The following is a 27,199-nucleotide window of genomic DNA, read 5'->3' on the forward strand; positions in this document are numbered from 1 at the left end:
GGGCCTAGTGGGTGGTGTGAGATGAGTCTGAGGCATTCACCATAGGTCAAGGTTGACATGAATAAGAGGCCTGGTTGAGTCATGGCCACTGAGCCCCTTGTTTTTCCTTGTGGGGCCTCATGACAGGAGAATTAGAAGAAGCATCTTAGTGTGTTCTCCCGTTAGAACCAGAAAGTCTCAAGACTCATCTAGAGCATCAAGGGGCTGGGAGTGTCATCGTCAGATGCCTGACTAAAAGTTGCTTGCAACGGCCTTTACATCATCTCTCTTCCTCAAAGCTACACTTTTCAAGATAGAAAATTTAATTCTAACTCTCCACATTGTAACCAAGCAGTTGACAGAAACTTGGCGCCGTTGTAGGCTGGGAATATCTTTTTGTCCCTGGTTTTCCAAAATAAAAGATACAAGTCATTTCAACTATTTTTAATATGGAAGCTGGCAAAAAAAAAAAAAAAAAGAAATTTCATACTGTCTCCCACATTATATTAATTTTGTAAAATGAAGTCCAAAATAATTTTAACTAGAAGAGATGGCATTTTTAAAGCAGTGACTTACAAATGGGTACAGGCCGAACCGTTTCTGATTTATTAGGAGCTCTGCCGTAACATAGCAGCGGCTTTCTTGGACCAAGACAGGTGAGTTGGGGACCGTGTTTGTGTGCTGTCTTGCAGTTTCCTGTGGGCCTTTGTTCTTCTGCTTCCATCTATTTCACACAGTTTTCTGCATCTGCAGTTACAAATATAGTTAGTCTGTAAATGGCAGCTGCCCTATCCGGTGAAGCCTTTGGCCGCTGGAGAAGGAGGGATAAGATGCGCTGTAAACCAGGTAGCCCTCATTGCCTGGGGGCTGGGGCTCTGACTGGCTTTCAGTACAACATCTTTCCACATGAGCCTTCTTGTAAGTAAATGCCAGCCCGTCATGCCGTAAGACTCCCATACCAGTAGCCAGGGGCTCCCACTTCCCTTCGCTAAATGTGCCTTCCCCAGTGGTTTTATTTTTTTTTATTTTTTTTAAAGATTTTATTTATTTGAGAGAGAGAGAGAATGAGAGACAGAGAGCATGAGAGGGAGGAGGGTCAGAGGGAGAAGCAGACTCCCTGCCGAGCAGGGAGCCCGATGCGGGACTCGATCCAGGGACTCCAGGATCATGACCTGAGCCGAAGGCAGTCGCTTAACCAACTGAGCCACCCAGGCGCCCCCCCAGTGGTTTTATTTTTAACAACCTTCCTTTATGCCTTCAGTTGGCCCTTCTATTTTATTTTATTTTTACTTTTTTTAAACATTTTATTTTATTTTTTTAAGTAATCTCTACACCCAACATGGGCCTCGAACTTACCACCCCGAGATCAAGAGTCGCACACTCCACTGACTGAACCAGCCACGTGCCCGTCTTTTTAACCCTGCCCTGCTTTTCTCATGATGGGCACGCACTGATCACGTGACTGGAATTCCTGGTATTGGAAGCAGCATTTAGGGCCTTATCCATGCAGGCAAGCCTGAATGCCCTTTTGAAATCCTGGATTTTATTGACCCCAGTGGCGATTCATAGGAGAGGGAGAGTGTGACTCCTGTTTTTCAATGACTTGCTACTCCCTGAGACAAGGACTGATCTGAGTCACAAAAGGAGCAGGACAATGGGGCCTGGGTGTGTACACCCCTGTACTGAAACTTCTGGGGACACTTGGTGACATCTACTCATTGTTGATTATTTTTCCTTAACAATCACTCATAGGGATATAGTGCTTACTCTGTGTCACGTAACTCACTTGAACTTCATAACAACTCTATATAGGTACATAGTATTAGGATTCCCAGTTTATAGGTGAAAACCGAGAAACAGGGGTTAAGAGACTTGCCCAAGTTTGTGCTGCTAATAAGTGGCGGAACTGGGATTCTAATCCAGGGGGCCTGGTTCCAACATTCCCTCCTCCCCCAGGCTGCCTGTACCCCAGATCACAAAGTAAGGAGGCAGTGCGACTGAACTTGGCTCTGTTCTTTGCCCTGGTGTGCTGGTGCGGAGTTAAGAGTCCCCAGCATGGAGCCTTTCTCTGAATGCTGTATGTTAGACACCATTGAAAGTTGCATTAATTCTTTTAGGCTTTTCAGGAATTACTTAGCGCAAATAGTAATAACAGTAAGGCCAACTAATAGTTCCGTAGGGCTTTACAGCGTATGGCATATTTCCAAATACATTGCCTCATGACAAGCATGTAGACAAAGACCAAGACTCAACGAGATTAGCTGTAAAAAGGTCATGACTGGAATTCAGATCTTTTTTCCTCGTTGTGGTGGATAGAGTATACCTCGTTCTAGAATTGCACTGAGAATAATTTTTTATCTTGACAGATCCCTGGGAAGATTTATCAGAGTCTATGTTTCTGCCAACCTGAATCCAAGTCATTTCCTTCCTTCCCTCATTAGTATATTTTCTTCTCCTATTGCTGTTTTTTACTACTGTTACCACTTACTAATCAAATGTGTCTATAGTAAGCTGGGCGCTGTGCCCACAGCTTCATGTAATTTCTCATTTAACCCTCTTAAAAGCCCTAAGGGGTCACTAATATTAAACCTATTTTACAGATGAGGAAGTTGAGGCTTCAAAGGTTTTAGGTGCAAGGGAGAGAGCAAAGATTCCTCTCTGCTGAGCTGCGCAGCCTTGGCTCATGACCACTTAATTAGCTATTACTTAATTTTTTTTTCTCAGTTGAGCGAACTGTCTTTTGACCTCCGTCTGCTTCACTGTTTATTTTCCTTGGCTTCAAACCATGGCATCATTTCTAATGCATGCTAATTCGGTCACTAATCTGGTTAAATTTTTTGTGTCTTGAAAATATATCTATAATCCAGCCCTCCGATGCAGCCTCTCCTGGCCATCAGCTCACACCTAGACAGCTTGCCTCTTTAGCTCCCTCCCTGGTGCCTTCTCCACCCCAGCATCCCCCTCCAGGCCCTCCAACGCATTCTAACGGACTCTTCTTCTGATACCTCTTGTATCAGGCTCTGCCCCTGCCTGGCTCCTTTCTCCAGAGGAACCGTATCCTCACTGCTCTCCAGAAAAATATTGACTGTCTTCACCAGCTCAAACCTACACCTTCTCATCGCTGTTTCTCTGCCTTCACTCATGTTGTTCCGGGGGTCTGGTCATTTGAACTGTGGAGTTCCATGCAGCTTCCTCTTGTTAGGTAAAATGGGAAATCAGAACTTTTCAAAAAAGAGTAATAATGTTCTTAAAACTAAATGAACTGTTTTAAGGCTCCTGTGACCCACAAGTGGTTCTGTATCTTTGTAGGGAATTTCTAGCAATGTTGGGGCCCATTCCTGTGATACCCTCTCCTACTGTTTGGCCTATGCAAATGCTGGTCATCCTTCGAAGAATATTTTGGTTCCCACTTCTTCAGTAAAACCTTTTCCTGTTATTCTGGTCTTTACTGACAACCCTCTCACCCCCTGTGAATTCCAGTGATATTTAGAGTCTTTATCACCCAGGCTGGGTGGTTGTATTATTGCATAGTTCATTCTATTGCTTGTGTATGATTAGTCTGGTCTCTTGAGCTATTTCAGGTTGCTATGGTGTGTATGGGGGGGGGGGCAGATAATGTTTCTTTTGTAACATCTTTATCTTTACCATCCACAGTGCATTCCACGATGGATTATAAAAAAGATAAGCCGTTAGTCATATTCTGGAAGTCAGGTTTTCTGAGGTTGTGATATTGCTTCACTTAAAATTTGCAAGCAGCTCCTTAGTGCTATAAGAAAGAAGATGAAGGGGCGCCTGGGTGGCTCAGTTGGTTAAGCGACTGCCTTCGGCTCAGGTCATGATCCTGGAGTCCCTGGATCGAGTCCCGCATCGGGCTCCCTGCTCGGCAGGGAGTCTGCTTCTCCCTCTGACCCTCCCCCCTCTTATGTGTTCGCTCTCTCTCATTCTCTCTCTGTCTCTCAAATAAATAAATAAAATCTTTAAAAAAAAGAAAAAAAGAAAGAAGATGAAGCAGAGTGGTGGTCTGTGGAAAGTAAGCAGGCTGTTCAAAGGGTGCCTTGATGGCAGAGTCCCTTGATGTCTTCTCATGTCCCATGTTCCAAGCCCTCAGCTTGGAGGGCCTAGTCTAGAAACTGTTGTCTGTCACACTGTTAGTTAAGTAACAAACCACTCCACAGTTTAGCAGCTCAAAATAATAGCCATTGATTGAGCTTATGAATTTGTGGACTGGCATTTTAGGCCAAGAAGCATAGGGTGCTTCTTTGGGTCTCTCCAGGCATAAATCTTAAATCCGTTTCGACATGGGCTAGGGGCAGACTGGTCTAGGACAGCCTCAGCTAGGGATGGCTTCTCCCTGTTCTCCATGGTCTCTCATCTTCAGGGGGCTAGCCCAGGCTCGTTCACATGACAGCCCGGCAGGGTTCCAAAGGAGAGAGCAGAAGTGCACGAGGCCTCTGGAGGCAAGACTGAGAACTGGCCCAACATCATTTCCACCACCTTCTATGGACCAATGCAAGCCACAACTCCATCCAAGATTCAGGGAGTGGGAAAATGTACTCCACCTCTTGATGGGAGGAGCTGGGAAGTCACATTACAAAGGGGTGGGGCTTCAGGAGGGGAATTGTTATGGCTTTTTTTTTTTTTTTTTTTAAGTAAGCTCTATGCCCAATATGGGGCTTGAACTCACAACCCCAAGATCAAGAGTCGCATGCTCTACCGACTGAGCCAGCCAGGCGACCCCTGTTACAGCCATTTTATAGCCTACCACAGCTCAAGAGTTCTTCAGGCTCTCTGGGTGTTCCACAATGACAAAAATCATTTAAAAACTGATGTATAAACCAGAATGTCGGCATGGTAATTTAAAATGACAAGTGTAACAATCAAGAGGAGATGTCATTTGGGGCAGATGGTCACCAACTTCCCTGAAAAGTGTCGGAAATACATTATCCAATCTTTAGGTTTTCTTTTTTCTAGTCTCAAATCACTTCATGCTGTTCATACATACAAATCACTTCACTGCTGTTCATACATTTCATTCGTTGTACGTGTTAATAGAATGAATTTAAAATACAGCTTTCTTTCGCATTTACTCATGACTTGATTGGTTTTCCAGGACTTGTCCTTCCTGCTTTTGACAAGGGAGATATCCTGTCTGTTAAGCGGATTGCTGCAGATAGTGACTTTTGCTCATTATGTGTTGATTTTGCTAGTTTAGTTCACGGAGGAAAACCTTATTTATTTATTTTACAATTCTGGAGACACCGCTCATTGTTATTACCCTTGACCCTGCCCTGTTTTGTTTTCCCTTTGTCACTGTGTATACAGTGATGGTAGCTGTCTTCGGGGACCTGTGTGGTCCTGATTGGAGGACATTGATACTGAAATGTGGCCAAGGATTAGCCCAGGTGGGGATTAATGAGAAATAGGAGATGGTTCAAACTTCACCAAACACTAATTATAAACTACTTAAGGCAAATTAAGTAGTGTACCTTATTGGAGAGCAAGATTTAAAAATTATTTAGCTAATGTTTTAAACATTCTATTTGAATATAATATGCTTAACATCTAAAAGCAATGCTCTACTCTAATTAACTATTATTTAATTACATCTTGGCTTTCCTTATAATTCAGAAGGCGATTTATGTTTTTTCTCACCTAAAGTGCATCAGGTTATCAGATAACCCCCGGTCCTGCCAGATCATATATATTTACGTAGACTTACAAGGGAACTTGTGTAGTTATTTGTAATATGGGGAGTTGAGCTCCAATTCCGGCTCCATCATCAATGAGCTGTGTGATTTTAAACAGGTCATATCATTCTCTGAGCCTGTGTTTACTTATCGTGAAATGAGAGAATGAGAGAAGTAAAAACAATAATGGTTTTCACTTCGTTTTTTTAAACGATAAACTCGTTTTTCCAAACAAAATCTTCCTTTACCAGAGGGAACGGATGGAACAGAGCAGAACAGCCACGGTGCAGCCCGTTCTTCCTCTTTTACCTTTTTAGTCAGATCTTCACAAAACTCCTTCCTACAGAAGAGGGACGTTTTCTGCCCCTTACCTCCAGGTTATGTCCCACCTTTCCCTTTCTCACTAACAAAGGCTAGTTCACTCCATATCACTTATTTCCAAAGCCCATAGTCCAACTGCTTAGGGTAGCATCCCTCTCAAAGGCTCTTGGAGAGAAAGGAGAGAGGCTGGTGCATTTTCAGCCAGAAACCCTGAAGTTTGTGTCTGTGTGATTGGGGAGGGGTTGGTCTTTTAACCTCTTGGGACCTTAGTTCTCTCACTCATAAAATGAAGATAGTAGTAATACCTATCTCCTGTGATCTATGGAAGGATCTATGTTAACTATGCAAATGCTAGGTGTGTGCATTATTTTTAAGGACGTTTATAGAATAGTCCTGGGGGGAGGGGGTGCTTAAAAAGGATCTCAGCATGAACTGATGACACTTTGCTCTAAAGAGGGCTTTTTTTTTTTTTTTTAGCAATTAATTAATCCTTCCCCATATTTAGAATTGGAAACTTGGAATCATTTTATCCCAGTGGCTTTCCCATTGGTTTCCCATACGAGCCTTTATCTTGCATCCTGTATAAATCCTCAAAAAGCTGATTTGTTTCCTTTAAATGGCAGCCCAGCTCCATTGAGTGTGTGAACTTACAGATATACATAATTTATAATCAAAGTGGCTCAGGTCCTAAAATGTTTGAAACAGAGAAGGGGCCTCTTGATTAGTGGGGTTTCCTCCTTGCCTTAAAAGTGGAGTATCTGGAAACTTGAAAGATACATAAACAGAAGTCAAGGTAAGGGCTGGGAAAGTCTCTTACAAATGGAACTCCATATGTGCACAGATCTTTGTGTTAGTAAGAATGAAGTAAAGACTAGGCTGTGCATTGTAATTGGTTCCTTTTTTCTTAGCAGTTTCCCCAAAGAAAAAAGAAAATATCTTTAATTCCACCTTTTTCTGTAGAAAGAGAATGGGTTTTTTAAAAGTAAGATAAAAAGGCAAACGTAAGATAACAAAAACTATGACAATTATTCAGTCATATTAATCTTAAAATATAGGCTTTATGCACTGTTTTTAGTATAAATATTTCTGGTATTTAGACCCAGAGTGTTTGGGAAATTAAAACTTGGGCAAACGAGTGTTTCCCACAGGTTTTTTTGTGATCTGTTATTAGCTATAGTTACATTTCCCCAGCACATTAGTAGTTTTATGCCGTTCTTGACATTGTCAGAACGAAAACCAGGTATGAAATGCCTGCAAATTTATAATCCAGCAACATGCTAGCTTGCTAGCTTGCCTCTTGTTTTTTTAAGTGTCTTATTGAAGTTCTGTTAAGTCTGGTTGTACTAACAATGCTAAATTTTTTTCTCAAATCTTATGTAACATTTATTGTGACGAATACTTCTAGAAGCTACTTATATTTTCAGAGAGCATCAGCTTAAGGTTGCTCTCTCTAGAAATTGGGATTTGCTTCTAGGGCTTCAATAGGTTATCTCTTTCCTAGCCTCACCTTAGAATTTTAAAAAGTTTTAAAATAAAAGATACAGAAGCATTTTAAAAAGTACATAACTTTCTGGGCGCTTGGGTGGCTCAGTTGGTTAAAGCAACTGCCTTCGGCTCAGGTCATGATCCTGGAGTCCCGGGATCGAGTCCTGCATCGGGCTCCCTGCTCAGCGAGGAGCCTGCTTCTCCCTCTGACCCTCCCCCCTCTCATGTACTCTCTCTCATTCTCGCTCTCTCAAATAAATAAATCTTAAAAAAAAAAAAAAGTACATAACTTTCTATTATTCCTTCCCAAAGAATCAAAGTTTCAGGCTTAACAGAAAACACACCACTTAATTATTCTGTTGTGACTAACTAGGATGCTTTTGGAAGAGGATTTTATAAAGGGTTCTGGAAGAAAGGCATAGGGCGAGAGAAGCTTTAGGAGGTGGCCAGCAACACCCCACCCCCCCCCCCCTGCACCCCCACCACCTCCAGGAAATGGTTGAAAGGGGAGAAGTGTGCTAAATAAACAAAGTCCTCTTAGGATCTACCTTCCTTGCTGAGGTCAGAATTACACGATGATTGCTCTAGAGACCATCATTATTCTCTTTGGTTCAGATTCTGATGGCACTGTCCCCAAAGGGCCAAATTTTATTTTATTTCATTTATTTTTAATTTTTTTTAAAGTAATCTCTGCACCCAGCGTGGGGCTCGAACTCATGACCCTGAGATCAATAGTCGCATGTTGTACCGACTGAGCTGGCTGGGCACCCTGAAGGGCCAGATTTTAAGCACTTTTCTGAAATTTACTACTCTTTTAGTAATGGCACAGTCCAAGTGAATGATTATCACAGACACCTCGGTAAGTGCTGTGGTGTAGATAGCAAAGCTTTTATCTCCAGGTCTTATTCCCAGTCTAAGGATCAGATCCAGGAAATACACTTCTGATTGCCTTTGGTGGAATATTTTGGGATTCGTAGTTTTTGTTTCCTACGGGTGACACTAAAGCACCATCAGATGTCACTGATTTGTAGACAACATATTTTATTCATTCCACAGATATATATTGAGCGCCTGCAGTGTGCCAGGCACTGTTCTAGGCACTCAAGGTACGTCAGTGTTAAAACAAAGATCATTGCCTTCTTGAAGCCTACCTTTAAGTTAAGGGAACAGATCATAATGATTAACATAATAAATAAGAAAATTATATGGTATGTAACTAGTCTGCTTGGGCTGCCATGGCAAAATAGCAAAGACTTGGTGGCTTGAATGAAAGAAACTTACTTTTAACAGTTCTGGAGGCTGGAAGTCTGATCAAGGTGTTGGCAGGATTGGTTTCTCCTGAGGCTTCTCTTTTTGGTTTAAAGATGGCCACCTTCTTGCTGGGTCCTCCCACGATCTTTCTTCTGTGTGCATGCATCCCTGGTATCTCTTAGAGGACATCCATCATACTGGATTAGGGCCCCACCCTCATGGCCTCATTGAATTGTAATTACCTCCCTATCTCCAAATACAGCCCGTTGTGGGTTAGAGCTTCAACATAAGAATTGGTGGGGGTGGGCACAATTCAGTCCTTAACCAGAAGTTACCAGGTGGTAAGTTTTTTGGAAAAAAAAGGAAGATAAGAGTAAGGTAAGAGAGATTGGGAGCGCCATGGGGTGGGGATTGCAGTTCTGAACAGGATGGTCAGGATAGACTTCATTGAAAAGGTGGCACTTGAAGGTCAAGTTTACATTCAAGTGTTGTTATAGCAAAGGGACCAGAAGTGGAGGAATGGTGTGGTGGAGGTAGGTAAGGTGGAGGCACAGGGCGGGCAGCTCGTGGATCTAGTTCTAGTCCCAGCTCTGCATCTTTCTGGTGGTAAAATTTCCAAATGCCACCTTAGCCCTCCAGAGTCCAGTTTCTAAATATGCTGGTCTGTGTGAACTTGTGATTCCAGAATGTACACCTTTAGAGGGCACAAGGGAGAAAGGACTTTGTGCTTGGGTACAGGCTAGGGTAGGTGGTGGGCAACAAGTTAGAAGTGCTTACTTTGGAGATTTATTTTCATCTTCTTATTTGTTAAGCAGGAATGGGCTTCGGGTTCACTCTCATGAGTGTTCCTAAGAACTCTGTAGTAGGATGAGATCTTCTTTCTCAAAAGACATCTAATATAACCAACCTAAAGTTCTTACTGCATGGCCCATTAAAGGGGAGCAAGCTGCCTGGGAAAGTGGCCAGTGGTGGCAGAGGATACTTGTCCTCCTTCATGGTCTTTCCCAGGGAGTGTGTAGCTCAGTGGGTGAAGGCCTGCTATGGTGTAGCCAAGCCACAGAAGCCATCCCATAATAGGCCAGTTAGCTCTGCCCTGACCACATACTCCACACCAACCAACCATGCTAAAAATGGAAAAAGGACATTAGTGGAAAAACTGGTGAAATCTGAATAAAATCTGGAGTTTAGCTCATAGCAATGTGAATTTCTTAGTTCTGACAAATGCACCATGCTTATGTAAGATGTGAACATCTGAGAACGCTGGGCGAAGAATATATGGGAACTCCTTGAGCCATCTTTGCAACTTTTCTGTAAATCTAAAATTATTTCAAAATAAAAAGATTTTCTTTAAAAAAAAAAAAAAATGCCCCCTCGTGAGGGGCGCCTGGCTGGCTCAGTCGGTGGTGCGTGCTACTCTGGATCTCAGGGTTGTGAGTTCGAGCCCCACGTTGGGTGTGGAGATGACTTAAAAAGAAAATCTTAAAAAAAAAAAAAATGCCCATCATGGTCTCAGAGATGACTTGAGCTACAGATACGGGTTTATTTACCATGACTGGAAAAATAGTTCCAAATGCATGCCCCAGTGTTTGTGGGTCAGGAATGTCAGTTCACAATAAGGCAAAGTGGGATATCTCTAGTCAAAGTGGGATATCTCTAGCCTGAGCTTCTCTCTGGCAAATTCTTCCTCACCTTACCACCCCACCCCAGGTTTTTGCTTTGGGTATTGCCTCTGACTCATGTTTATATTGAGTATTTTATGGCAGAATAATTGCCGGAAAGCATTATTTTATAACAGGATTAAGTGGGGAGAAGCCTCATAGGTCAGGGAGGCCGCAGCATATACAGGAAAGAAGATACTTAGGGAAACCAGAGAGAAAAATGTCCACTTTGTAGAGACAGCACTTCTTAAAATACGAGCTTCCAAAGATTCAGAAGCCCACATTCTTCAGAGCCGCATGCTCATGGAGTGTATTGTATTTTTTTCTGCCCAGGTTCCAGCCTGTTTTGATTGGGTTGTGGTCCCTCCTGCTGTCAGCACAGTGTGATGGTGCATTCCATATTTCATTAAGTCCGGGGGCAGCTAAGAGGGGGAGTGGCCTTTTGTATGTGTATATATATATATATATATATATATATAATGCCTTTCTTCTTTTGACAGCTGCAAATCAGAAGGAGCCCATGAATCTTAATTTTAAAGTGAAAGAGGAGCCCAAGGAAGAGGAGGCCTTAAGTGCCACTTTGCCTCGGTCCAGCTATGTGTTCAGCCCGGAATCGGAAGTGCCAGCCCCAAGCATCTCTGAGGACACCCTTAAGCCCCAGGAAGGGAAGGGGAATGTGCTAAGGCGGGATATGTCTGTCAAAGCAGCGTCTGAACTTCTCATGAAACTATCAGGTACTTGATTTATTCTAAAATATTCACGTTCTGATCATTTCATTTGCAGCCAACTGGGCTGCTTCCTGCATGGGTTATAATTAGGCTCATGGTAGCAATATCACATTATTGAGGCAAATTCAGGAATGATTGGATAGCTTGGCTTGCATTCCTGCGTTGTGTGTACGAGTTTGTTTGCAGATGTTGTCTGTGTACCTGTCTTGTTAAATGCAGCCTTCTTTTCCTGGGAATTGTTGGAAAACACTGCTGCTTTCTGAGATGATGCGGGTCATAATCTTAAGTGCATTCTAACGACATTCAAAGCACTTCTGCTAATTGATCAAAATATCTATTCTTTCTTAATAGAGGACCTTTCTTTTTGTGTGTATTTATGCTGTATTCTTTAAGTACCATTAAAAATATTTTTCTTAACTTAATAAAAAAGTTGAGATGGCTCTTGTAGTAATTAGCAATAGAGTAGCAATAAGAGATTTTACAAAGAGAAAATTTCATAGTGGACAATTACAATAATTAATCTAAGTTCTTAAGATGAATGAATAATTTTTTAGTAGTATTCAAATGTAATCTGCCTGTCAGGGATAGGAAAATTGATTATAATTTGAAATTCATATATTTTGGGTTCTTTTCCAGTCTCCCATCTGCCCCTTCAGAACAGGTAAAAATTTAGTGTCTTTTAAATTCAAGAGTATGACTTTTAGAGCATGGGAAGAAAAGTCGTATCAATAATAATATACTTACCAAGTCATATCCCAGCCTCAGTTAAAAGGTAATTTTTTAGAAACTATATTCAAAATGCTAATATGAATCAAAAGCTGTTTTCAGTTTGTAACTCCCTCTGCCTGGAATATGAAAGCAAGGGATGCATTAGGGATACTCCTTCCCTATAATTTCCTCAGCAATTCTGACTGTGCTTCTGGTTGACCAGTAAGTTGGAAAGTAAGAAATTAATAGCGATTTACTTAGAGCCATTGTATCAGAACAGTTGAAATTCCTGTATTTGCCAGTTGGTGGGGTTAAGAATTCTTTCCTTTGATGTTAATTTAGAACGCACTGGAACTTCAGAGGAACGTGATTTGTGATAGATAAAGCAGAGTACAGTTATGACATCCTTATTATAGCCGCATTTTTCTAAACTTTGCAGTATTAGAACAGCTTCTCTTTAGCAGATGGGAGGCCTAGCAGCAGGACTGTGCTGACTGCTGAAAGCTGAAAGTTTAAAAATATGGTGTTCAGTCCAACATATTTTCTTATACTTAAGCCCTCCTTCCTGTGTCAAAAGGTCTCAGTGACGTAGAGTAATATGTCTGTTGTTTTTCCAGTCAATTCAAAGGGGTCACACAGCTCTCTGATTCTTCTTCCATAGCACAGGCTTTCACATTGCAATGACCCTCTTCCAACAGTGACTCTGGTCGGTAGGATCCCAGTGTATGCTATTTCTGTTTCAGAGTTTGCTGGGCAACCAGTATTGTGAGCAGAGAGAGATGGGGTGGCACCAGAAGATAATATGCAAAAATGAGATTTGAGGGAAGATGTTCTTTAAGGAAAACATTTTCTCCTGATCCTTCTAGGTGATATGATTTTGGACACTGAAATATGAAAGCATTTCCTAGATAATAATGAGATCCCTCAAATAGAATATGGCCATACAGCCATGCACATTTAATGATACTTGTGGACAGCAATGGTCCTTCTCAATGTTCATGTTGACTTTTGTTGAGTTTATGTGCTGTGGGGGTCAAAGACAGTTGATTGGATGACATAGTCATATTTCCAAAGGGCATCTACCCTGCTTCCTAGTATGGAATGAACACTTGTTTGAAAGACTAAGATAACTAATTTTTTTTGCCTTGAAAAAAATCCCCCAACGTTCTTTGTGTGAGAGACTTTGGTCGAAGAAATAGCATCCCAGCCCCTCTCCTCTAGATTCGCATGGTCTAGTCAGAAGTAGTCCAGGGCAATGGAATCCATTCAGTAAACGTTTTGCACTTCGAACTCCATACTTCTACATTCTAGCAGACTATGGTCAGGTAAACTGTGAAGAAGCTTCCAAGTTAGTCCTAGAAATAAACATGTGACTTAAAAAAAAAGTGTCTTCTCATTCCTAAGCCCCAAGGTAAAGGGGACTCACCCTTTATTGGGTTTACAGTAGATATTAGAGTTTCTAATCATGGATGGATCAGTGCTCTTGGAAGAAGGATGTGAGGGAAAAACTTCCCATGCTCTCTTTCCTCAAGCTGCAGTTTAGCAATTTCAATATTAATGTCCTGAAAGACATCCACGTAAAGAACTGGTCGGTGTCTTCAAGTCCCCCTTTCCATGATAGTTCCTGTCCCTCTGTAGACAAGAGGGGTAATTCATCTCCCAAAGCAGCCATGCAGGTTAGTCAGGGATGCCTTAGGTTCACCTGAGCTGATACCCCAAAGCCTGGCTGTGGGCGTTCTCATGAACACGAGTCCCTATTGCTTCTTGCCTTGCTAATTTCCATGTATAGTCTTCTGCCACATTGAGGAAAATCCTTTTGGCCAGGAAGAGTTGGGTGAGTGAGAAAAGTATGCCCCATGCATTATCACACATTTTGTTTCTTCTTCCAGTTTTGACCAAAGGAATAGCTAAGATGTGGAATAAAAGGATTTTTCTTCTTTGTTGTTTCTTTCCTTGAGATTAGAAGCTTTGATCTGTAGTGTAGGCTACCCTCTTAGTCTTTTCACTGAATTAATAAGAGGAAACTGGTCAACAATTTTGGCTGCTTCATTTCCAGTTTTAAATTAATTTATGTTAACTCCTTAATGATGGATGTTGGGCACGGGGCCCAGTCAAACATCATGTGAAACCTTCCTGGGTGGAGAAACATCTGTAGGTATATTGTTTTCCAAATTGACATTTACATTTGATGGGAAAAACACAGATGAGGTAGAGGCTAGGCTAAGTTTTTCACTAACTGTGTGTTTGGGAAAATCTGAGTTTTCTTCCTTCCTGTGGCTCAAATTCTACTTCCAGTTGTTAATTGGGAAGTCAAGTGCCTGACAGCTGGGCCAAGTAAATTGATTACCATAAAGAAAGCAACCCGCTCTGAGGAAACTGCTGGATGTCTGTGACTACCTGTTGTTATGTGACACAAGGCAGCCAAAACAATCAGACTTCTTTGCTGAAGCGTAGAGTTGCCAAAGATAATTCCCAGAAGCCTTGATTCAAGGAGGCCAAAATCCTGAAGTTCAGTACAGAGGATCTGTAACATTAGACAGACGAAGAGAATCCTGTCACTATGAAACCCTGGTTTTGCAACGTCGAGTGACCTCACCAACTTCTGGAACAGATGTGTTATCACAGACGTGATGCAATGCTGAAGGTGACACAAAACTTGATCTGTTTTGTCTCTGTTGTACTGTAAGAGGAGTAGGTAGACACACAGATAAAGAAATGCCCCTTCTCCTTTTGGGAAGCCACATGTTTGCATGGGAATGAATACATAAAATGTACCATGTAGGTGGTTGAACCTAGAAGTAGCGGGTTAAGAATATCATTTTAAACATGTGAATCCACAAAAATAAAAGCTGAAGTTATTTCAGAAACATTGATGAAAAATTAAGCACTTAAGTATATCTAACATGGTAAATAAAACTTCATATTAGATCTCAATTTGAGACACCTCTATAGGTTTTCTTATTTCTGTGCACAAGGAACAAAACCAAGTGGATTTCTGTTCATTTCTGATTTATATTCATTTATCCCAGTCTAGTCTTGGAAAGAAATATAAGTTATAATTGCCACATGTAGAAAAATCCAAGCAGGCATGGATTTGAAATACATAGAGATGTTTAGGGTTCAGGGAATCTCCTGAGTAAGATAGAGCTTCAGCTGTGAAATATATATATATAATAATTACATAATAAATATTACATATATAATAATTTTTCTTTTAAAGTAATGTCTATCCCCAATGTGGGGCTCGAACTCACGGTCCCGAAATCAAGAATCACATGCTCCACCAACTGAGCCAGCCAGGCGCCCCATGGCTATGAAATATTTAGAAGCAGGTAAACTTGGGTAGGATGAAGTTTAAGGTGAGGTTATTCTCTGCAGTGAACTGAAACAGAGAGGAAAGAGACCCCAAAATTGACTTTATTAACAGTTTTAATTAGGGCCCTTTGGGTTGTACATAATAAATCCTCTTCAGCCAGTTTAGGCAAGCGGGGGGATTTTAATAGAAGGTACAGGTTTGGGGCTAACTTATGGAACCCCAGGGCAGGGATGTAGAAGGGTGTGAGTACTTCACTGAAGCCAGGGTCTGGAGGACCACGTGGAAACCAGGAAGCTCTCACTCCCTACCTCATCCCTGCATCTCTGCACGTACAGATGGACCTTTTCTGTTACATAGCTCACATGGTGGAAAGTGGCAATTTCTTGCAGCTTCTGAGTTTGCGTCTTGTTCAAAAGAGGAATTCCAAATTCCAGTTGATTGCCTCAGCTGCAGTTGGGATCCACCAGTGGAAACCTGTACTGTCACTAAGGATAAGGGCATCTGGGGCAGACATGGCTGCGGTCATATAGGATGGCTGGGAGGGAAAAGAACCACCAGAAATGCATCTTGGGTGGACAGGAATGGGGGTGGCTTGAAACCAGGGAGATAAACAATATGTATGAACCACAAAAGTTTGAGGAGCAGATTATGGTAATTGCTGTTATTTAAGTATTGAATGTAAATGTGTTTTGGCCTTTGGATGACTTTTACCTTTCTTTTCCGGTAGAGTCTTGGGGGAGACCTGCCCAGCCAGGACTTTGCCTAGCCAGCCTCTCAACTCTGTAGGTGCTGAAGCAAGGTTTCTCAAAGTGTGGTTGTCAGATTGGCAGAATCAGCATGGGTGGGGGAGGATAGGGAAATGTTCAAAATGCAAATTCTTGAGCTCTACTCTGGACCTCATTGACACTCTGAGGTTGGAGGCCCAGCTGTCTGTGTTTTTGCAAGCCCTTCATGTGATCCTGACAGCTAAGTTTTGAAAAGCACCGTGCTGAGGAAATGGTTAATTAAAGAAATAAGTTTTGTCCGTCTGAGAAGAATACCTTAGGTATTTAACCTTAGGTTAAAGCTGACAGAGGACAATGCTCTATCAAATGTGCATTTTACTTTTTAAAAAGAGCATTTCTTCAGTAGAGATTCTTTCTAACTTATTATGAAATATGGTATCTGGGAACCTTTTTTTTGGAAGGGCACATGTACCTAATAAATCAAGATAGTGTTGCTTGTGAGCCTCAGATTAATACTGCTTTTTTCAGTGTTAAATTTCATGATTATTCCTGGCTTTTGTTTTGTTTTGTTTTTGAGAGGAAAGAGCTCCTCCTTTCCCCCTCCCCAGCAAATCAAAGACCGTGTCAGAGACTGTCCTATTCTAAAGAATTCCTGGAGATAAATAAGAGATTTTAGCTAAACCATTTCTTAGGGCAATAACTATTCACTGTTCTATTTAGGATTTCTCCTTTGGAAAATTGTAGTCTATCAAACTTGATAAGCAGGACGGCTTCAGTAATAACCTACAAGGATGGAAAGTAGGTGTTTTAGTTTTCTATTAATGTCAGCTCACACTGGCCTCCTTCAAACCTACAAGTGATCTAATTAAGTGGTGGAAAGAACATGGGAGGCTCCATCGCACGTAGCACCTGGTGGTTCTACCTCCTCACTCAGTCCTAAAGTGAACAGGTGGACATGGTAGCAAAGTTATGGAAAAGATGTAATGAATAATTGTGAGGTATTGGTTGAAAAGCATTTTGTGTATTTATTTTATTAATATTGTCTATTTATCACATTGTCAAATGCATGGCACCGAAGAATCTGAGAGCATAAAAATGTCAAGTGGCGTAGTCTACTCAGCCTGAAATGAGAAGTTCTTTTTTTCACTTCAACTTTTTTGAGCACCTGGAGAAATTGGTTGAATCCAGTGGTCTACTACTTTTCTAAGAATTTATATATTTCACATTGTTATGTTTTAGAGGGGCTTCTAGACTGATTTTTAAGAACCATTTCATTTTTAAAAACATCTTTATTGAGAGATAATTCACATACCATAAAATTTACCAGTTTAAAGTATACAGTTCAGTGGTTTTCAGTATATTCACAGAGTTGTGCAACCATCATCACATCTAGTTATGAAACATTTTCATCACCCCGAAAAGAACTCCGTACCCATTAGCAGTCACTCCTTACCCATCCCCATGTCACCCCCACCCTAGGCAACCACTAATCTGCTATCTCTCTCTGTAGATTTGCCTGTTCTCTACATTTCATATGAATGAAAACATACAACATATGTTCTTTTGTAATTGGCTCTTTCACTTAGCATAATGTTTTTAAAGTTCATCTCTGGGGGCACCTGGGTGGCTCAGTCAGTTAAGCGTCTGCCTTCAGCTCAGCTCATGATCCCAGGACCCTGGGATCGAGTCCTACATCGGGCTCCCTGCTCAGCGGGGAGCCTGCTTCTGCCCCTCTCCCCACTTGTGCTCTCCCTCCCTCTCTCTCTCTGTCAAATAAATAAATAAAATCTTAAAAAAAATAAAAAAATAAAGTTCATTTGTGTTGTTCCTCTATGTATCAGTACTTTATTCCTTTTTGTGGCTGAATAATATTCCATTGGATATTATTGGAATAAATACACCAATAATGTAATGTTAATTTTATATGTGGTATAAAATGGATATATACCACATTTTGTTTATCAAGTCATCTGCTGAGGAACATTTGGTTGTTGCCCAACTTATGGCTGCTGTGAACGTTCATGTACAAGTTTTTTTGTGGACATATGTTTAGTTTCTCTTGGGTATATACCTAGGAGTAGAACTGCTGAATCAAATGGTAACTCTGTGTTTAACATTTTGAGGAACTGCCAAGCTGTTTGCCAAAGCAGCTGCACCATTTTATATCCCTACCAGCAATGTATGAGAGTTCTAATTTTTCCACATCCTTGCCAAAACTTTTTGTCTGTCTTTTTTATTATAGCCATCATACCGGGTATGAACTAGTATCTCACTGTGGTTTTGATTTGCATTTCCCTGATGACTAAGCATTTTTTCATGTGCTTATTGGCCATTTGTGTATCTTTTTTGGAGAAATGTCTATTCAAGTCCTTTTCCTGCTTTTTGAGTTATTTGTCCTTTTATTCTTGAGTTGTAAAAATTCCTTAGGTATTCTGAATATACGCCCCTTAGCAGATGTATGATTTGCAAATATTTTCTCCTATTCTGCTGATTGTCTTTTCATTTTCTTAACGGTATTATTTGTAGCACAAAGGGTTTTGGGTGGCTCAGTCAGTTAAGCATCCGACTCTTTTTTTTTGTAGCACAAAGGGTTTTAATTTTGCTACAGTCCAGTTTATCTCTCTTTTCTTTTGTTGCTTGTGAGCACCATCACATTTTCCATAATTCCAGAAATTAAGTAAAAATGCAGACTTGTTTAATATTAAAATGAAAGCCTGTCTTTACTTATATGAGGGCAGCATTTAATTTGCAGATATAAAGCCTATGAAAACTAATTTATTGACTACAGGCCTCCTAGTGGAATTAAGCCGTCTGATTTCTGTATTTGCAATAGCATTCTCTAGTTCAGCTGATGGCAAAGAATATTTGTATGTCAACTTTTTTTTCTAAAGATTTACTTATTTATTTTAGAGACAGAGAGAGAGCAGGGGGAGGGGCAGAGAGAGAGGGAGAGAGAGAATCTCAAGCAGACTCCCCGCTGAGCACGGAGCCCGCTGTGGAGCTCGATGTCATGACCCTGTGATCATGACCTGAGCCAAAATCAAGAATCGGATGCTTAACTGACTGAGCCACCCAGGCACCCTGTATGTCAACTTTTTAAATGACTTATAATGAATGTGACTAGTAATGGGCTTCCAACTAATGGCCAGATCACTTTCCTCATGCCATATATATCCTAAGCAACTCTCAGGATATGCATGTGTATGTATGTGTATATGAATATCTATGTGTATATGAATATGTATGCGTACATGTATGTGTATGTACACACACATACAAAGAAAACCCATAACTGGGGGAGTTAAATCTTAAATAAGGAATTAGACTCTTCCTTTAGTACTTGAAAACTCAGTGAGAATTGAAGGTATATGGAGTGTGAAAACCATGTCTTATACAAACAGGGACTAAGTCACTTTAATAAGATAAAAATATGACATGTTTATATACTAAAAAGAATCCTTTTCTTGAAGGACTAGATCTTGTTAAACTCAACGGAGATACAGCGGTGTTATTTACCTGACTCTTCAGACAGGACAGAGTGGCACCTAGCCATGGTCTGGAAGGACCATTCTTTTCCCAGCAAGAAGAGGGAACTTGCTTCGAGCAGATTCTCCCACAATAACTGGTGTTACCCTCACTCTTTGACTAGTAAGCACCCTTCTACTCATTTCATAATTTCACACACAGCTTACAGATCTTGGAGACACATGCCTGAATGGCTGTTGGTGCCCCCCCACCTCATGTGGGAGCTCTTCCGGCTCACACCCCCAAGGGTCAGTGCCTCTGCACCTGCTGTTCCCTGTAGAGTCCTCAGCCCTCTGGTCATCCTTTTGCTTATAGCTGCATATGTTAATATAGTCACGAAAATTTGTACTGGCCTGTGTTTCCAGAAACCAGGCAAGAGCTCTGAAAGGAATTTCACTGGCTCCACCTTCATTATAGATTCCTTTTCTGTTTGGCTGAACTGGGGGAGAGAGGGGTTTGACCACAGCTGGAAGGGTTGAGGGTAGATGATGTGGAGGTGTTCCAGATCTTCCTTGATAACACTGAGGGAAGAAAATGAAGAATGACACCTAGAAAATGTGCTTGCAGTTGGGATAGTGTGCCCTCTTGATTCCTGTGTTGTTTTGGTTTCCTGGCATAAATGACTACAGATGTTATCCACAACACAAACTGTGGCACTGAGAGACCACTAACAAATACTATTCAATGGTGGCAACTCTACGAAGAAGCTTTATTGTCTGAGGGATCCAGTTGCAGTGTGGATGCAAATAGTTGAGCAGCCAAACACATTCTGTTCCATTTTTCACACAGAGGACAAAGGTCCCTGCCAGGTAAAAGCCGGGTGCACTATCACTGCATTCGGATCTCCTCTACTGCTCTAGCTTTTTATAGTTCTTACCCGGCCTCTTTGCTATATGTTACCACAGTTATAGTCTTGTCAGGAAGAGCACGACCATTATTTCCCTCAACAAGAGCTCTAAAACATTCTCATTCCACAGTAGCTTTTCTCTTCATTGCCATATTAACCTTTCACCTTTCACTTATCCGGGTCAAGGAAGGGGGACATTCACATGTATGGATAAACCCCATGGATTCTGTGCTCATCTGGGTACAAACTGGTATCACAGATCTAGCTCTGGAGAAGAGAACCCTTTCTCCACTGCCAGGAAGCCTGTCCACTGCTGAGTGGCCACATCGCCCACTGAACAGGGGCTCGAGTGGTAGTGCCTGGGCCACTCACTGCACTGAGCACCGGAAGATACCCACAATCTGAGAGCGACAGGCTCTGTTTCCCTTGGGTAGGGGAGTGTCCAGAATGGCCCAAGAATGGGAAACTTCTGTGAAGCGAACGATTTCTCCTTTATGGCTTCTGTTCTTCTTTTTAAAAAATTTTTTTCCTAAATTTAAAAAATTTTAGTGTTATATTAGTTTTAGGTATACAATTTAATGATTCAGCAATTTTGTATATTACTCAGTGCTCATCGAGATAAGTGTACTCTTAATCTTTATCTGTTTCACCCATACCCCCACTCACCTTCCCTCTGGCAAGCACCAGTTTGTTCTCTGTATTTAAGAGTCTGATTTTTTTCTTTGTCTCTTTCTTTCTTTGTTTATTCATTTGTTTCTTAAATTCCACACATGAGTAAAACCATATGGTATTTGTCTTTCTCTGACTGACTTATTTCACTTAGCATTATACCCTCTAGGTCCATCCGTGTTGTTACAAATGGCAAGATCTCATTCTTTTTTATGGCTGAGTCATATTCTATTGTGTGTATGCGCGTGTGTGTCTGTGTGTGTATATACACACATCACATCTTATTTATCCATTCATCTATGGATGGACACTTGGGTTGCTTCCATATCTGAGCTGTTGTAAATAACCGAGGGGTGCATATGTATTTTTGAATTAGTGATTTCATTTCCTTTGGGTAAATACCCAGTAGTAGTGGTAATTCTATTTTTAGTCTTTTGAGGAACCTCCGTACTGTTTTCCACAATGGCTGCACCAGTTTGCATTCCCACCAACAGTGCAAGAGGGTTCCTTTTTCTCCAAATCGTCACCAACATCTGTTGTTTCTTGTGTTGTTGATTTTAGCCATTTTGACAGAAGGTATTATCTCATTGTGGTTTTGATTTGCATCTCCCTGATAAGTTGTGATGTTGAGCATCTTTTCATGTGTCCGTTGGCCATCTGTATGTCTTCTTTGGAAAAATATTCATGTCTTCGGCCCATTTTTAATTGGATTATTAATTTTTTGATGTTGAGTTGTATAAGTTCTTTATATATTTTGGATAGTAATCCCTCATTGAATATATTATTTGCAAATATTTTCTCCCATTCAGTAGGTTGCCTTTTTGTTTTGTTGATGTTTCCTTCCCTGCACAAAAGTTTTTTATTTTGGTGTAGTCCCAGTAGTTTACTTCTGCTTTTGTTTCCCTTGCTTCAGCAGACATATCTAGAAAAATGTTTCTATGGCCAATGTTAAAGAAATTACTGTCTATGTTTTCTTCTAGGAGTTTTTTGGTTTCAGATGTCATATTTAGGTCTTTAATCCATTTTGAGTTTATTTTTGTGTATGGTGTCAAAAAATGATTCAGTTTCATTCTTTTGCATGTAGCTGTCCAGTTTTCCCAACACCATTTATTTCCCAACACCATTTCCCATTGTGTATTCTTGCCTCCTTTGTTGTAGATTAATTGACGATATAAGCATGGGTTTATTTTGGGGCTCTCTATCCTGTTCTGTTGATCTGTGTGTCTGTTTTTGTGCCAGTACCATACTGTTTGATTACTACAGCTTTGTAGTCTGTCTTGAAATCTGGGACTGTGATGCCTCCAGCTTTGTTCTTCTTTCTCAGTACTGTTTTGGCTATTCAGGGTCTTCTATGGTTCTTACAAATCCTAGTATTATTTGTTCTAGTGATGTGATGAGTATTGTTGGTATTTTAATAGGAATTGCCTTAAATCTGTAGATTGCTTTAGGTAGTATGGGCATTTTAACGATACTGCTTCTTCTAATCCATGAGCATGGAATATCTTTCCATTTGTTTCTGTCATCTTCAATTTCTTTCATCAGTGTTTTATAGTTTTTGGAGTACAGGCCTTTTACCTCCTTGGTTAGGTTTATTCCTAGGTATTTTATTATTTTTGTACAATTATAAATAGGATTGTTTACTTAACTTCTCTTTCTGTTACTTCATTATTAGTGTATAGAAATGCAGTGGGTTTTTGTATATTAATTTTGTATCCTGTGACGTTACTGAATTCATATTTCAGTTCTAGTAGTTTTTTGATGGAGTCTTTAGGGTTTTCTTTATACAGTATCATGTCATCTGCAGATAGTGAAAGTATTACTTCTTCCTCACCAATGTGAATGCCTTTTATTCCTTTTTGTTGTCTGATTGCTGTGGCTAGGACTTCTAGTACTGTGTTGAATAAATGTGGTGAGAGTGGACAGCTCTGTCTTGTTCTTGATCTTAAAGGAAAAGCTGTCAGTTTTTCACCATTGAGTATGGTGTTAGCTGTGGGGTTTTTATGAATGGCCTTTATTATGTTGAGGTATGCTCCCTCTAAGCCTGCTTTGTTGAGGGCTTTGATCATGAATAGATGTTGTACTCTGCTTTTGCTGTGTCTACTGAGATGATCATATGGTTTTAATCTTTTCTCCTATTAATGTGATGTATCATGTTGATTAATTTGCAAATATTGAACCACCCTTGCATCCTTGAAATAAATCCCACTTGATCGTGGCGAATGGTTTTTTTAATGCATTGTTGAATCGGTTTGCTAATATTTTTTTGAAGATTTTTGCATCTGTGTTCATCAAAGATATTGGCCTATAGTTTTATTTTTGTAATGTCTTTATCTGGTTCTGGTATCACGGTAATGCTGGCCCTGTGGAATGAATTTAGAAGCTCTCCTTCCTCTTCTATATTTTGGAATAGTTTTGAGAACAATAGGTACTAACTCTTCTTTAAATGTTTGGTAGAATTCACCTGTGAAGCCATCTTGTCCTGGACTTTTGTTTGTTGGAAGTTTGTTTTTTGGGGTTTTTTTAGATTTTTATTTATTTATTTATTTATTTGACAGAGAGAGACCGCGAGAGAGGGAACACAAGCAGGGGGAGTGGGAGAGGGAGAAGCAGGCTTCCCGCCGAGCAGGGAGCCCGATGCGGGGCTCGATCCCAGGACCCTGGGGATCATGACCTGAGCCGAAGGCAGCCGCTTAACCGACTGAGCCACCCAGGCGCCCCTGTTGGAAGTTTTTTGATTACTGATTTAGTTTCATTACTAGTAATCAGTCTGTTCAAATTTTCTATTTGGTTCTGATCCAGTTTTAGAAGGTTGTATGTTTCTAGGAATTTATCCATTTCTTCTAGGTTATCAATTTGTTGGTGTACAATTTTTCATAATCTCTTATAATCCTTTGTATTTCTGTGGTGTCAGTTACTATTTCTCCTTCATTTCTTTTTTTTAAAAAAGATTTTATTTATTTATTTGACAGAGAGATAGAGAGAGCACAAGTAGGCAGAGTGGCAAGCAGAGGGAGAGGGAGAAGCAGGCTCCCCACGGAGCAGGGAGTCAGACGCAGGGCTTGATCCCAGGACCCCAGGATCGTGACCTGAGCCGAAGGCAGGCGCTTAACTGACTGAGCCACCCAGGCGCCCCTCTCCTTCATTTCTGATTTCATTTGGGTCCCCTTTCTTTCTTGGTGAGTCTGGCTAAAAGTTTATCAATTTTGTTTATCTTTTCAAAGAACCAGCTCCTGGTTTCATTGATCTGTTCTGTTGGGTTTTTTTAAGTCTCTATTTCATTTATTTCTGCTCTAATCTTTATTATTTCCTTCCTCCTACTCACTTTAGGCTTTGTTTCTATTTCTCCCTTATGGCTTCTATTATTCTTACATGAAGACGAAGGATTGAGAGGGGCATTTTTGCTTTATCCAAATGCGAGGACCAATGCCATTCTGTCTGAAGGGATCTTGGTCTTCCCTCCTCATAATTCTATTTACGCCACCCATGTGTCTGTTTTTCCCCAATCTGAACCATCCTGAGTTTGTGCTGTGAGGTGATTTACTTCCTATTTTCTAAATTGGGGACAGCAGCTGGATTCCAGCACATTTCCTGGTTTCCCGTGACTTGCCATGTGCTTGGATCACTTATCTCCCCAGCTGGAGAAATGGGGGGAAGTGATAGAATATAGTTGTGACCCACCACATTTCATCTTAGGGCCAAAATCAGGTGGTGAGGGTCGTTGTCTAAAGAATGAATTATGAACTCCCTCCTTACTTCCTGCTACTACCATCCTTATCCCCATAAACTTACCTAAAGATAGACACACAGTTCCCTACCGTTGCTACCAGAAATTCTTCCTAGTGTTCTGGGATAGGGGCATTCATGGAGATAGCCTTATTGGAGGCTTTCTGTGGTCCACATATATGTAGCCAAAGGTACGTTTCATAGCCCCTCTGGTCGAGAGGGAAAGAGGCTCTCAGCAGAGCCAAAAGATTAATGAGAACGAAAGGTCAGAGTGCAGTGATTTGCGGGACTTACTTTGAGAGTGGAATCATCCTGCCTCACTCTATACATTTGAATATTGGTACTCGTCTTCAGTTGGAATTCATCAATGCTTATTTAGCTCACAGATTGGATAATATGTAGATAATACCTTTTTGCCTCCACTTTGTTTTAAAGAGCTGTGGAAAAGAAAAAAGAAAACTGGGGAGTAGGAGGAGGAGGATAGTTTAACCAGGACAGATGGTGGTCTCTTCTCAGTTACTTGTGCTAAAGCCTTTGCGCCCTGTTTATCCCATTTTAATGCTGTTTAAAATATATTCTCCTAACACATTGTTTATGTTAGAAAGCTCTTCCTATATGACTCTCTCTCGGCTTTCCAGGAGACATCCAGAGCTAAAGTGTTCATCCTGTGGTAACAGTGAGTGTTCAAGCATTAGGCCTCGTTGTCCGATTTGGGGTTACCTCCCCCTTCTCCCTGGTTGGCTGTTTCGTTGCTCTTCAGCACCTGCCCAGGAGAGGACACAGAAAGAGAGAGAGGAAGGGAAATTCAAATGAGTCATTTATTGCTACTTGTAAGTAGCTTTGATTTCAAAAACATTTGGAAGAGAAGGTTGAAACACAGCCAGAATACATCATGAGGATACCCATGCACTCATGTCTCCAAGAACTAAGGGGAATTAAGAGCCCAGAGGGACCATTTTCCACCATCAGATGGTCTCACCCCCGGTCTAAGGATTCCCGCAAGCATGGTGCTAGGGACAGTGCCCTAGCAAAAGCAAACGCTCATTTATCACTGGCTCTAAGGGATGTGATTTCTGGCACAAGTATGTAAAGATTTCTTGGGTTTAAATGAACTCTGTCCTTTAGTTCTCTCTTATCTCTCTACTTCTTCTTTATGGTCTTCCTTCCTTCTTCTTATTTTTGTTTGTTTTTTCTTCCACTTATTCATTTTTTCAACAAGTATTTATTGAGCTCCTACTATTTTCTAAGCCCTGCTTTAGGTCCTAAAGGGAACCTAGGGGAACAAAACAGTGCCCTCTCCTGCACAGGTCCTGCATTCTCTTCCCACCCCATCTGTTGCTACCCATACCTCCCTCCCTCACTCTAGTTAATTAGTGCCTGGGTTAATATCTGTTGTTATGGGATGTTCTGCTCTCTGCACCATGCTTACCAGCCCTTCCCTGCCTGCTGGAAACATCAAGCAATGGAAGAGAAATAGTCAAGGCTTCTCAACAGAGATAGCCTGGGGGCATGATTCAGTAATATTTAGTACCACCCAAGGAAAACATGTTAAACTTGTCTGTATATACTTATACCCTGGTACCATCTTTTAGTGGAAAATACTTAAAAGTTTAGAAAACTCTCAGCTATTGAGAGAAAACTCTTCACTTGCTCCTTCCTGTCTTTGGGTATTAGGGACTCTCTCTGTCCTTCTCCCTCCTCTTTGGGCGTAAAGCAGTGACCAACTGATCACTTGACAGAGATGGACCTTGCTTTTTGGTTATTTTCATGTCAGCAGGAATTTTACTGTATCTTGCAAGTGTTTAAAACCTACACCCCCAACCAGCATTCAGGTTCAGAGAAGGATATATAAAGGCCTATTAATCACAGCAGATGAGGTGGACAGGGCTTAGATTTATTAAATGGCAAAGGATAATAATGTTAAATAGATTTAAGGTTAGATCAGATGCTTTAATTGACCCTTTTTCTTTCTTTCTTTTTTTTTTTTTTAATGTGAGACAAGTGAAGTGTATTCTGGACATTAGATGAAAAATAGGTTAATTTTTTAAAAATGAGATCATTTGGAATGTTACCAAATGGTGGACGTACAGTTTAAATGTGCCTCTTTAGCTAATTTCTAGTGAAATCATCAAATGAAAAGAAAACAAGATGATTGGGAGAGGTTTTACATTAACACTGGGACACTCAGAGGTCAGCAGATGATGACTGAGCCACTCCACGTCATCTGCTGGTTGGAGAAACTGATCTCCTGGAGCCCCCAGTGACTGAAAGATTTTCATTCTTGATCGTCATTGGACACAAGTGAAATTGTGCAGAATTCGTTCAGTGTGATGGACACATCCTGACTTGTGATCATCTTCTGCGTGACCAGAAGGGGGGAGGGACTTCCTTTTCGTCACATGAGCCTCCTGTGTCATCTAACGCTAGGCAACATCAGACCCAGAATCGAGTCCAAAACTTGTGCTGCAACCATGGGCCCGGTTTGGTGGCCAATCTGAAAACACCAGCAAATGCCCAGCTGAGCTATCTCAGGCAAGGACCTGTTGCATTGCTTGCTGGTCTGGAGGATGCAAAGGC

General features: G+C 41.0%; 1 protein-coding gene across 1 annotated transcript in view; it reads left to right on the forward strand.

Annotated features, from left to right (window-relative positions):
• ZNF827 (zinc finger protein 827) overlaps positions 1–27,199 on the forward strand; it is a 128,719-nt gene that overhangs the window by 21,075 nt on the left and 80,445 nt on the right. Inside the window, exon 5 of the mRNA XM_044913079.1 lies at positions 10,882–11,115. Within this exon, the coding sequence (XP_044769014.1) occupies positions 10,882–11,115 (234 nt within the window). The remainder of the gene's footprint in view (positions 1–10,881; positions 11,116–27,199) is intronic.

Source organism: Neomonachus schauinslandi, chromosome 2 (assembly GCF_002201575.2).
Source record: "Neomonachus schauinslandi chromosome 2, ASM220157v2, whole genome shotgun sequence".
Taxonomy (NCBI): domain Eukaryota; kingdom Metazoa; phylum Chordata; class Mammalia; order Carnivora; family Phocidae; genus Neomonachus; species Neomonachus schauinslandi.